The 14,197-nt window shown below is 39.8% G+C and overlaps 1 protein-coding gene across 2 annotated transcripts in view; it reads right to left on the bottom strand.

The window, feature by feature from the left end:
* The window catches only part of l1cama (L1 cell adhesion molecule, paralog a), a 50,420-nt gene that overhangs the window by 18,655 nt on the left and 17,568 nt on the right, over positions 1–14,197 (bottom strand). For both annotated transcript variants that reach the window (XM_077572386.1, XM_077572392.1), the window contains exon 3: positions 1,852–2,110. In XM_077572386.1, the coding sequence (XP_077428512.1) occupies positions 1,852–1,990 (139 nt within the window). In that variant the 5' untranslated portion in view covers positions 1,991–2,110. The remainder of the gene's footprint in view (positions 1–1,851; positions 2,111–14,197) is intronic.

Here is a 14,197-nt window from a genome sequence, read left to right as displayed (position 1 = left end):
CATACTGTGTGTAAAACGAAGTGATAAGGTTATTTAAAATAAACATACTCTTAATTTTGTGTTTAGTTTAACTGTAAACCTCAACTGGGAATGGCAATAATTAGATGGAAGCCTGTCTTTTTTTTCTTTTTTTTTTAGTATTGTTCACCACTTGCTTTACTGCTGATTGTTGTGAAGTGAGTTGAGTTCACTGCCATCATGCAGCAATCATATCTCGTATTTTTGCTCACAGGTCAAAGCAAAACATTTGCCGGGCAGCTCTCAAAGCACCACTGAATTTTGTTTTGTAATGATTGTAAATGTGAGCTATTGTCACAGAACAAATTTTCAGGTTTCAGCAACCCTATTAAACGCAATTGAAGAAATAATATTGGTGGATTTATAGCTTTTTATCAGCATTCACGATATATGTGCGTTCCTGAGCTTGTTTGCTCACATATCTGTGTGGGTGGTGAAGGACAGTGACTCACTTTCGATAAAGAACCACAACAAATGCAGTTACTGGAATGCTTTATTTTCCTCTTTCTGCTTTGACACATTGCCAGAGCAGCAGAACCTACACCCGCAATTTACTTGCTAGACCATCCTCTTTTCTTCTAATAGACGTATAGTGTACTTCATTTAGCAGGGATTCCCAAACCATGGGGTTGCTGAAGCACACTCGGAACATAATCGAATAATTATTATTAGTGCTGTCAAGCGATGAACATTTTTAAGCTAATTAATCACACACATTACCATAATTAATTGTGATTAATCAGCAATTTGTTAAATACCATATTTAAACATTTGTTTACTTGATTATGAGCTGAGTTGTGTTGCATTTTACCCCCCCCCCCCAATAAAAAAGTTCTGTTTGTATGATTACATTTGCCTTCCAATATGCTTTCATTTGGCAAAAAGCAGAGATGGGCAACTGGGACCCAGCACTCTGAGTAGCCCCCATTCAAAACATTTCTTACAAAAAAAAAAAAAAAGCTAAAATATTCAACGCACAGTATGTTTTCCAGGAAAAATGGGGCGAAATGGGAAAAAAACATGAACTAAAAAAATATGCGAGAAAAAAAAACTGACAATAAAAAAGATGTGGATATGTGCAAATCCACAGTTGACAAAGTTGTAATATCTCCAATCACCACTAGATGGTAGACATATCTTAGTTGTGCTTGGGTCTTACACTGCCCTACACTAGAGGCCTAATTATTTTTTTTAGAATGATATTCAAGAAACGCATAGTCATCAATAATATTAACATTTTGAGTAAGAGGATTTTTGTGGGGAAAATGTACATAGTTGTTGCACTTGTTGGTTTGGTTTCTTGTTCAGTTTTGTGCCATCTTTGAGTGCTAATTTTTATGCAGGAGAGCCCTTTCCACTGGAAAAAAATACAATGGGTGGTTATTTTGTTGTATGTGATTAGGAAGTGTGCACTGATGAAAAACTGCGGCCCCCTAAGCATTTAAATTGCTCATCCCTGGCATGGCGGAAGAGGAAAGCTTAGAATCAAAAGGGTCAAATCGCCGTTGTTTTTCCTCAAGTAATCCCATTGTTGATTAAATTACTCCTCAATCAGATGCTGGTTTGCTCAGAGCAACCAGATCAATAGTGGGACTAATAAATTCTCCATGACAGGATCCATTAGAACGTAATTAGACGCACAACCGGATGAGGAAGAAAAAGGAGTTCCAATTTTGAGCACAATAATCCAGCCTTGACGAGTAACAGCTCAGTCTGCTCACGGTGAAAGATAATTATTTACACATTTGATGAGTCAACATCATTTAATTAACACAAAAATTGGGGTGAATTCTCAAGCATCCGTCTTGCAAAATGACATCATGGTGTACTCACAGTTGGAGGGAATGTGTATGGTTGCTTGGCTGGGCTGAACTGCGAGGGAGAGGAGGGAGAGGAAGCCGAGGAGGACGAGGAGCAGGAGGCCCGAGCACCGCCTCCTACTGCCAACCTGCTGTCGCTGCACGTGAGCCATCGCTCACTGTCCCATCCAAGTAAGTCCTCACACACACACACGCGCACCCACGCACACTACTGGAGGCCTCGTCGTTTGGCTTGCCTTTGCGCCCCTCGTGCCCTCCCGCTGGTCTTCTTTCTGCCACATAAAAGAGAATGGAGGTTAGGTGGGGGGTTAGCGGGGGCCATGTGTCACAATGGGGGAAACATGAGCGTGCACCATGTGGTCGGACCTATGGACAGACTGAGACTCGGAGTGAAAACACCAATGAAGAGATGACTGTAACAATAGACTTGATCGCCATTTCATTAATTACCAGTACATGTCCAGTGGCACATACGGATGAACTGGACAGATAGACAAAAAAAAAAAAGAGACGGACATATGTGTACATACAGTACACAAATAATGAATGAATGATTAATGATCATTAAAGGAACATGAGTCCTCCTGGTGGTGGTGGTGTTGCAAAGTTGGAAGATTGTCAATCAAAACTTAACATTATTATTGGTATTTTTTAATATCCGACCTCATTTGTGCAAGTATAGGCTACTTGATGAAGTGACCCAGTGACTATATGCTGCAGGTGACTTTGTTTACAGGTTAAAGAGTGCAATTTCAGGATAATGTCTGGTTTGGATATCATAATATTCATAAATATTCATTTATAATCACCAAATGACTGTGAAATGAAGTAGATTCCAGATGAATCATATAATATTTCAAAAATAGTGTAATTATTGTATTGCTTGGTTTCACATTAAACTTGAAGGACTATTTACAACAAATTTTACATTCACATTAATGTTTTATTGTGCTAAAATGTTCTGGAAAAAAAATAAGTTGTGCTAAAATGTTCTGGAAATTGAAAACATAATCAATATTAAAGCGCATTCAGATTTTTTTTTCTACAAACAGTGTACATGTTCGAAGATAATTCCTAAAAAGGAAGAAAAAAGGCTGAGAATTATGGATATGGATATTGTAGGGATGAAGCTATTTTTCACAACTTATGTCAAATTTGGCATGGTTGCTATTCATCTCAAATGTGTTCTTACTTTAAATGGACTTTAAGAATCTTTCAGATTATAATAAACTATACTATTGAGTGTACTTTTTTCCATTCTATGCCTTTTCCCCCAATGTCCCTTCTTCATGTCTTGTCCGTTCGCCTGGTTTCCATCTCCACCTGTTTTTGTCAACTCTGTTCCTTGCGTCAACCAATCACCTCCCTCTAGGCCTCATGTCTATGTGTGCGTTTTGCCTTGTCAATTTGTATTTCACACCCTAGATTCTTTCATTGAGAGTCTGTGTCGATTCAGTGTTGTCAAATGTCACGAGCCTTTAGCACATCATGTGATACTTTGAATCTTGTTTTTTTTTTTTTGTTTGTTTTTTTACATTGTTATTTTGATTCTAAAATACTTTTTGGGAGATTATCCCTGTTCACCTGCCTTTATTTTGGGTCCACTCTTGTCTACAAATCTGACCAACCATAGGTGGGTTTCCATCCACCTATTTTTATTCGAATTTTCAAGAATGCCGAAAAATAAACTGAATGGAAACGCTAGAAATACGAAGAAAGGCCCAAAATTCGCAACAAAAAATTAAGTTTTTAGACTTGGCAGGGGTGGTTTTTGAAGCGTATCGAAAAAAAGAAAATGCGCATTTTGGCGCAAGCCCGGACATATTTTTTCTTTTCTTTTATTTTTTTTCTTTTTCCTTTACTGTTATTGTGAGATTGTTGTATACTGTGATGATGTTTGTTTGCTTAATGTTTGCCATGTTTGGCTTTTGATTTCAATTTGATAAATAAAGCATTAAAAAAAAAAAGACTACAAGACCGGATATACGTCGCACGTTTTGACTGAGCTACGTCGCACGCACGTTTGTAGTCACAATAAATGGCGGATGATAAAGTAAGATATGTTTGGGGAGACAAAGAAACACGATTATTTTTATAATTCATTAAAGAAAAAAACATTAATGCAATTTTAGATGGCTTTATTAACATCAGCTCTCAGTGTAACGACACAATTAACTTACATGCGGAAGGGAAGCCAACAAGACAAACTACTTCCGTTCAGTCCGTCAAAACCAACATTCCCACCTGGAACTCCCCATTGTCCCAAAGTTCCGTCACTACAACGTCATCTCGCGGCGCATATTCGTAAAAGAAGAGCGGATGGAAACGGCCGTAAGTCGCATGTCCGTTTTGCACTGACTTATGACATTATCTTTTTGTGATGAAATTGCTTCCTTGGACTTCTCACTTCACTGCTTGATAGCTCACCCGCTCCCTCCACTCAAAAAGATGCTCTAAATTATACCATGTGATGTGACTTGTGTCGACCATAAAAGCTGATCAAGATTTGTAAAGCTATAATCTTGTAATAAATCTCTCCTGCGTCCGGTCCAGAATCCACCTATTGAGGACCTCAACTGTATTAATGGCTTCCTGTCTGGCAAACCACCCCTGCTAGGATCCTATCCATCCTCCATCTGTACATTGGAGCCGGTCCTAGCCGTATCCTCCCCCTTCGTGGCACCACGAGGGGCAGCCTGCTGATTGTTTGCAACACTCCATATCACACACAAGGAGCTGTTAGCACATACCACCATTACCACCTTCAAAAGGAAGAGACAAAAGAAATCCGTGATAAAAGCGCAAGGACGCTTATTTGGCAGTCGCGCACTTGTCGCTGTTGGAGTTCCTGTTCCTGTTGGAGAGCCGCACGTTGGCACTGCCACAAGAGTGCACCATGACCTTGGAGAGTGGGGGGAGGTCGCTCAAGAGAGGGATGGAAAATGATGAAGAGGACTGGAGGCTGTTTGACTGCTGGGCTAATTACAGTTCATCAATGTGAAGATTTCAGTGTCACACAGTGGAGTGCAAAGCACAGAGACGGAGGCGGGGCTGCCTCAATTGTCAACATCAGTGGACCTAAATGAGGTGAAATGGACGACCAAGCAAGAGCTGAAGCCTTAATGGGGCCGTTTGAATCGGCAGCATTAGGATTAAATGAGCCATTGAAGTGGCTGGCCTGCCTTGTGGAAGGATGCCACAAAAGAACGGCAGGATATTTAAGTGCAAAAGTGGAGAAGAGGGCGAAGTGGAATCGAGGAAGAGGATGGAGAAGGAATGACATAAAGGCTGACATCTGTGACACTAATCCCATCCATCCTCTCGTACAGACACACGCACACACACACACACACACACACACACATTGTGCACTTGCAATTGGAAAAGCTTCCAATCAGTATGTGCTCTCATTTGTTCACTTTTTCCTGCGGCAGCTTGAAAGCTCCACACCTAGCATCTATAAGATATGACGCTAACTTTTTTTTTTAATAGAGCACATATAATGCCAAACGTATCATATTAAATACAATACATTTTGAGCTCTCTATTTCATGAGTATATTATTTTTCCCACTAAAACCATGACGTATATGATCCGACACATGCATTGCACGGATAATCCATTAGAGGGCAGTATCACCCAGCTGATGGCTTTTCCAGTGACCTTGCAAAGTTGCCCCAATTGAGAAAGGAGAGAGTCTATACTTATTGTAGTGGAAAATGTTCTTTCTGATTTGTTATGATATTTTTGACAGTTATAAATGTACGAATTTAAAGCATTGTGACCGGATGTATCAAATATGACACAAACCAAAAGTCATATGTGGAAGTTGATTTAAAAAAATATTATTTTTTGTTTGTTTAAAAGGACCAATACATACTCTATATACAAAGAATTGGAATTTTCTCTCATATATTTCATAGTTCAGGCTTTATAGGGCTAAAGACAACCTCAAATAGAACAAAGTGCTGTAGTTAAAATCAAACATAGAGACAACAAGCCCATTAGAACAGTGTTGCCACCTCCCCCAGTAACGAAAGTAGCTATTAGAAGTTGCAAAAGGACATCTTTGCCTAATTTACATAATTGGTAATATGCATGTAAATTGTAGCTGGCAACCAGTCTAGGCTGAGCCCGTTTCTCGCCCAAACTCAGCTAGGATAGGATTTAACTCACCCGCGACCCAAATGAGGATAAGCGCAATAGAAAATGGCTTGATGGGATCTAATCTAAAAGTAGGCAGTGATTATAGATTTAAAGCCAATCCTGGAGCTGCAAATGTACCCAGATCAATAATGGAGGGTTGTTTTTTTTTTTAGCCTATGCGCAAGTAAAATATGTATGATTATAAAAATAATGCAAGCACGCAGTGTGACGAAACAATTGTCTTGTACCAACTGCGTGTGTGCATTAGAGTTCAAATACACAATCCAAGCCAGCAGAAGGTGGATACATGCACCCAAACACGCGCGAGACAAGCTGCTGCTACAATGTGCTGCGTGACATGCAACATCTGCCTCATTTCACCTCAGACACCCGCACAATCCCGCTCCCGTTAGCTGCTCCATTGGGCAGGTTCAAAGGTCACGCCTGCCACCGCTGTGATGACCCATCAGCATGTTTCCTGAGTGCTTTTAAACACTATTATCACAGCTGGAATGTCAAGGGTGCCATCAGAAGCCAGTCAGTCATGGGGGTTTGGGTGGGGGTTTTTATGGATCCGGCAGTGCGCAGATGAGATTTGAGGGTGTGGTTGCTTTTTCTATCACATTTCCTAACGGCATTTTTCCACTCGTACCAACAAGGTGTGTCGATTAATTGTTTTCTGGAGGGGGGAAAAAAGGAAGACGACGCCTGTGGGAGAAAATCCCTATATTAATTAAATATTAATTAAACAAAACTCAGCATCAATATTTAAAATGGATGCATAATTGATTTAGTTAAAAAAAACAATTTTTTCAAATATCTTCCATTCTGACGACCTTAGCAAAAAAAAACTGTTGTAATTGTACTCTTTTTCTCTTCTAGGTCACTACATGGACATGATGATATTTTCAGATAAATATAAATTATACATACTGAATTGTGAGGTTTCTGTGTGGTATAGTGACATTATGTTAAAATGGGTTACAATATGCTGAATTGTTTTCCAGTTTTCCTAATTTTAGGCGTTGCCTGCCTGGCTAAATGGGCACCATGTGACACTTTGGAGACTGGCACTTGTGATTCTTTCCCCAGTAAAACCTAAATGTCTTTGTCCACAGCTCGGTAGTTCAATAATGTCTCCACTCGAAAAATACATCTTCCCTTCGGATAATCTGTGGCCGTTTAAAAGCGGCTCGTTTTCGGCAGGGACTGCGCACACGCCAGGGACAAGGCGGAGGAGTCGGGGGGGGGGGGGAGTCTGACTTGACAGCTAGTGTGTGGACAGGTGCTTCCTGCTGGCATCGCTGCGATAGAGCGCCTCGTTGTAAGCGGTTGTAAGCAAAATCAGTGATCGGCTGTAATGCCTTAATTTTCCCAATCGATCAATGGCGTCAATGATCGACTCCGCGAAATAAGACATTGCATGCTATATTTAGTGATTATCAACATTTTGGGGGTTTGTTTATTTAAATTTATTTATTTTCCATGCATTTCAATTGCCGTCATTTATACGTGGGTTTTCACTAAATATACACATTTTTTTAAATACATATATTGCTCCATCTTCTGATTTGAATCAGTGATCGATTATCGTTTGGGTTTTTTCAGACTTGTTTATTACTGATTACCGAAAATTCATGATTGTGCAAAGCCTAGTTTGAGCAGATACTGTATATATTTTGTGGCTCAAAGGTGTAATTATTTGTAGGCATAAGAAAGATGCTAGATGAAATATTATCGTTTTTTCCAACACAACCACAGCATATGAGAGCGGAAGTAACGACTTGGAATTCCACCATTTTGAAGCCTCATTTTACGAACTTTCGGATTTTTGTCGTCATTCATATTTGGCAGATTCTTTGTGGTGTGTTAGTCTCTATTTCATTTTTGCATATTGCATTTTCTAGTGGAAATGTGACGTCCACGTTCAATCAATTCATTTTCTTGTTATGTCCGGGGTGTTGTGGAGTGTCACTCTTCAGTTTCAATGCTCCTTTGTGGACATTTATCACCAATTAGGAATTGAGTCTGTTTTTATTTTGCAAAAGCTTGTAATTGGCATCGAGTAGACGTGTTGGGCGTCACAAAGGTGCTTCCAGCTAATTAAGACTCTTTCATCTGAGGAGGAGGGCGGCATGCGCCTCACAAGATCAAAACAGATGAGCTCATGTTGTCAACTAAACATGCACATGAATGATTTCTCCTGCTGGCTGTTTTATGTGCAGGTGAGGAGACGAGCGTGTATTGCAGTAACACAGTGAGTCATCAAAATCGATTCCGGGAAGCTTCGCCATTTTGATGTACTGCCGTTTGTGCGCGTCAAAGCAAACGTTGTGTGTGAGGCCGCGTGTGCTGTCATGCCTCCTGTTCAAATTTTAATCACCTCAAGCTGTGAAGATGTGTACAGGGAGAAGATGCGGAATGGAAGAGCGGAGAAAAATAAATGAGAACATGTCTGCCCGCCCCTCATCTTCTTCCCCGAGGTTCTGTCTGTCGAGAGCAACGTGGGAAAGAGCAGCTGATTTGGACGTCAACAAAGAAATTCTTCATTTGACGAATGGAGTTTTACGGGGCCTCGCAGTCAGATATTATGAGGGTCACTGGGTGGTAAAAAGCAAGGAGGGGAAACAAGGTGATGCTGGGGGGGGTGGGTGGTGTCAACAGCACCAGTAGACTGAATTATTCATATAAATCCGCTTCCTGTAATGCAATTTGCCCTAATTTCACCCAAATCCATAATTCATCTGCACCCCTTGCCATGTGCATTTGGTTTGGGCCCAGACTGAGTCTGTCCATCCATACCTGCCATTTTCGCCCCTCAACCCCAACCGCCTCCCCACCCCCCTCTCTCCCTGGCAGCATCATACTTAATGCATGAGCCTGTTGCAGTGAGACGAGTGTGAGTGGCGCTGGCAGAAAAATATCACATATCACTTAGAATAACACCGCCCGGCTACCTGCTTCAGCTGTTTTACCACTCATTTCTGTCTGCAGTCATTTGCCATGTTGAAGATTATGTCCCCCCCCCCCCGGGAGCCTTTTTAATGTTTCATCAAAGCCTTTCCAGCAGCCGTGCAAGCGTTGAGAAACAATGAGGATCCATTTTCCTGTCTGCTTTTGAAGCCATTTCTTCTTCTCACCTCTCGCGTCCCGACGCTAAAAGCTTTCTTCCATTCCCTTCTCTCTGTCAATTGAATAAACTGCTAGCAAAGCACTCTGGTGAGGCCAATATGCAATCCAGCTGATTAATTCAATATCTGCAACTTTAATGGAAACCGGGTTTATAGCACAGTGGGAATGCAATCACTCCCTCATGGTTGCTAGATTGTGTTTCAAGGCTAATGATCCACGGTCATCACCTAATGGAAATTTACCAGCTAGAAAGAAGGATGCCGATCTGAAGCTACATTCGTCAATACTGTCATTTGCATATCAGCACAAGAGCTAGCGACCTGGAAAAATGGCTGCGACTTTGTTTAGCATCTTGCTTATGCTTGAATAGAACTTCACATTTCAGCCACAAAAATGTATCCACTTAAAGACTCTGGTGGCAGGAATACATCCCAGTGGTGGCTTTTCCACATCGTGACAATGAGGCGCTCTAAAGCAGCCACACCAGCCTATAGCCCTCTGCTCACTATTCTGCCTTTCTCCACGTGATATCCGCACACTCACAGCCAACAATGAGGCGCTCTATAGCATCCGACAGGAAGATGCATTTTTGGGGTGTAGCCAGGCATAGCTAGCTAGCTAGCTGCATGTCGCAGGATGACTCCTGATGTGAACCAAGACACACCTTGTTAGACAATGTTAGTGGGGTGACTTATGCATTAGGCCACATTTTGAAACAGCTTTAACCCTGGAGAACCCACGGGGTCAAATTTGGCCCCTATAAATTCTGCTACTCAAATAACAAAGACCTTTATTTTTTTTTCCAGCAGTGATTTTGTCCCTGTGTTCTTGTTTCCATTGACCAAAGTGTGTTTGTACATTCAAAATCCAGTTCTAAAATGCAACAAATAAAACAAAAAAATTATATTGTTCAATGTAGTTGTGTATTTGATTGATTATTTTCTTAAATTCTAAATAGTTTACTGACAGTTTTTGTTATTCTGATTTTTCGAAATGATACCCCTAAATCCCAAAAGGGTCAAATTTCGCCCTAATCCTAAATTAGGGAATAAAGGGTTAAAATTGAAAAAACATATTTTGGTGTTCAGTGAACTTATAGCAGTCATTTAATGTATAATTCATAATTTTCCAAAGAAGAAAAGGGTTCTTGGGTTCTCCAGGGTTGAAAAAATATCAGGAAAAGTAAAAAAAACAAGAAGACTATATCACCACAGCAGAGTACTACATAATTTTCTGATTCCGCCCCCCATACTAGAATAAAATGTAATTGCACATCCACTAGAGTAGGTGGCAGTAGCTCTCAAAAGTGTGTAAGGAATATTAGATCATAAACTTACAACAATATTATAGAGAAATTATACTATTTATAGTTGCAGCAAGAGTTGGGGGGGGGGGGGGGGGTCTAGATGGAGTCTAGCAAAAAATAATTGTGAAGCACATTCCTGAGTTCACTTGACAGTGTCTCTAAAGACCCCGCCCGAGCCCACACATTTCATTGAGCTTACCGATAAATACCGTAGAAAGAAAACAAAGGTTGTCAGAGGAGCCACAAGGGCAAACGCCTACTCAGGCTCTATTGTGGTTTCCATGACAACACCGTCTCCATGCAGCATCCCTTCACCCCTCCCAGCCTCCCTTCTTGTACATCAGTAATTCAAACACGGACACTAACAGGAATGCGTTATCGCTTACATATGCGCATGCACGTTCACCTGCTCATTCATCTGTTGCCAGCATCGTCTGGCTTTATTCATATTAAATACAGAGAAGGAACATAAAGACATTCACAGCAAGTATTTAAGGTAATCAAAAATGTATGAGTCGAAACTGTTTTCAGATTTATCCAAGCAAACATAAGCAAGGCGTTCCCAAAGACTTCCGAATATGAAGAATTGTCTCCAACTGTTAAAAGAACAGGGCTGATGTGATTTATTTATATACTGTTTGTTCCCTAAAGAGAGAGTGGTAGAATAAAAGAGAAGGTGAATAATTCAAGGAGGATGGAGTGGACTCATAAACACGTCCATAAAGATGCAGATAGAGAGGTTGAATGGAGAGACTCGAACAAAAGAAAAGCAGCGCCAGCATGGGATCACAATTGAAAATTGATGAACCTACAAAACATTTGAAAAATTCGTAGCGGGAGGAAAAACGATGACAAATAATTAGAATGCTGGGAAGCAAACAGGAGAGATGTGGTAATGGGATCAGTGGCCAGTACACGCTGTGGGGTGTCACTCTTATGTAAGCGTGGATCGGTGTGTTTGTCGCGTGTATCAGTGAAGATCAGCACATGCTAATCTTTCCTTCCAGCCTCTCCTCCCAATTCTACTTGTGTATGTTAGCTGCTCCTCACTGTGGAAAGTAGAAAGTAATGAAAGTAGATTCATTAAAAAAAAAATAAAAAATCGATGCAATCCAGTTCGCTCTTGGTCATGATTTCAGTGCTTTTGTTACTTGTGTTATATTACTGAGTAGAAACTCAGCCATTCATTTCCCATAATCGATGCGCCACGCCATGTTCTCGTGGCTCAGTCTGTCTTTGTTTCTCGTTGAGTGAGCATCGCCCAGCGCGTTCATCCGAAGCATTTCGTTAGTTGCGCAAAAAAGGGTTCAACAGAGGGCAAGGCGTATTCCACAATGTAAGCTGCAAGGCTATATAACGAGGCTCCCGGTTTGCTCAGCAACACTCGGGGCAACATCAGCATTACAGCACATCCTGTCAGGCTTTTCAAATTAAAAGCATATTCAACACCCATTGCGGCTTATCTAGCAGTCACACTCAATAAACAAGTACAACATTGTTTGCAAGCAATTCGTATAAAGATGTAATTGTGAACCCATTGAGTACAAACTATAGAAACTAGACTGATGGCTGTTATAAGGAGGATATTATGGATAATTGACTTTTTAATCGTCACATGCTCCTCCCCCAATCGCCATGGCAATGAAAGCCATAGTCGGCACTGACCCCACCGAGGGGGTCAGGGTGGGAAGTAGCTCATTTGCATTGAGATAACCACCCTTCAAAACAGGCTCCTTTCAAATTCACATAACGATAATTCTTCATTTGGATGAAACATGCTTTTAATAAGACATCGAACAATTTAGAAATGCACAACATACTACATCAAGTTTAGAAGATGCTGATGACGATGTATTTAATTTGCCAGTCCATACTACAGTAAGTACATTTGGATGAAATGCCGGTGCAAAACTAAGACTAAAATTGAAAAATCATATTTGTTAATGAAATAAAATAAAAATGCTTTTAAAAAAAAAAATGGAAACTAACTGGAAATATAACTAACATTCATAAAACTAACTAAAGCTAGCTATAATGAAAATGTTCTTGGCATTCGTGTTTGTCCATTATCATACACGAGCATTCACAATACATTTTAGATGTAGTATTTATTTTGGTATTGCTGTACAGAAGAATGAAACAGTTGTATGAGAACTGTAGTTTATTGCACAAATTTAATCACCTTTTGTCCTGTACTTGACAAAGAGGCAAGGCCGCTTTATTTATACCGCACATTTTGTACACGACTCAACTCAGTATGCTTCACAGAAGCAAAATATATATATATAAAAAAACTAATACTAAAACTAATGAAAATTAGACTAAAACAAAGCTTTTAAAATAATAATAATAACAATTTAAAAAATGCTCTAAAAGCTAAGGAAAACTAATTGAATTTAAATAACAAAAGTAAAAACTAAATAATTATATTCAGACATTCTTGGCCTCACGCCCGCGTGCCGCCATAATTTGCTTCATTAGCATCAACGCCATTCAGATTGTGCGCCTGTAGCACAATGCTAATAACATGACACACCCTTGGTGTCATGCAATAAGATGGGGACAAATGCGCGCGCACACACACACAAACCCTCACCGAGCACATCCGCATATCATTATTCACAGCAGGAACATGCAAAGATGAGGACGTGAAGCTTTAAAATGTGGCCGGCGGTTTAGCGTCCTGTTGTGGGGCAATGATGACTTTATGAAATGACAAGGAGGAGCTACCAGGAGTCACCTTCTCAAGTCTCCTGCTGTGTCTGACAATTCCTGCCTTCCTTGTCTCTCACCAATTGGCTTATGTCTTATTTGAATACCTTTCGGGCCCACATACTCCCCAAGAGTCAGTGCAAAGCTTTGTGTTTTGTTTGTGCTACTGCAGGAATCAATGTGGAGCCAAACTCAAAGAAGCTGACGTTACATGAGCGCCGTCTTGAAACTGGATCCATCAGTTTGGTTGACGGACAACATCAACAACATGGGCGTGGCCCCAGGCACTAACAACTCAATATATGATGCTGTGAAGGGCAGTACGTGCACGAGGCTGCATCAAGAGAAAGGGTGGGGGAGGGGTGCGGCTGTGCAGGTGCTTTTGCAGTCGCTCATGCTGCAGCCAGACAGCAAGAGGAGGGAGTGGTCCCTGGAGCCGTGTGATAAGTAGCCCATATAGCGTTGGAGGACAGCTCATGTGACATGCAAGGACGTGTCGCACGGCAAATACCCTGACAAAGGGGGGAGGAGTGTATATGCGACCTATGACCTCCCACACAACAGGTAACGTGTCTGATGAGTCCCTTATAGCAGCTGTTCTCAAATTGGAGTGTGGAAGCTGCAATTTGGACGCCACATTTATATATTTATATATATATATATATATATATATATATATAATATATATATATAATATATATATATAATATATATAAATATATATATATATAATATATAATATATATATAAATATATATATATAATATATAATATATATATATATATATATAATATATATAAATATATATATATATATATATATATATATATATAAAAATATATATATATATATATATATATATATATATAACAGATGTAAAAAATATTATTCAAAAATTAAACACAAAAAATTTATATAAATGAAATAAAATATATTATAAATAAAAACAAGAAATATAAATAAATTAATTCATTAATTAACTTTTTTTTAAAAAGTAAAAAATAAATACAAAATTAAAAAACGAGATAAAAACATAATAAACATTAACAATGTGGAAATAAA

This window comes from Vanacampus margaritifer, chromosome 1 (assembly GCF_051991255.1).
Source record: "Vanacampus margaritifer isolate UIUO_Vmar chromosome 1, RoL_Vmar_1.0, whole genome shotgun sequence".
Lineage (NCBI taxonomy): Eukaryota > Metazoa > Chordata > Actinopteri > Syngnathiformes > Syngnathidae > Vanacampus > Vanacampus margaritifer.
The sequence above is the reverse complement of the archived record's forward strand: the minus strand, read 5'-3'. Positions and strand labels throughout refer to the sequence as shown.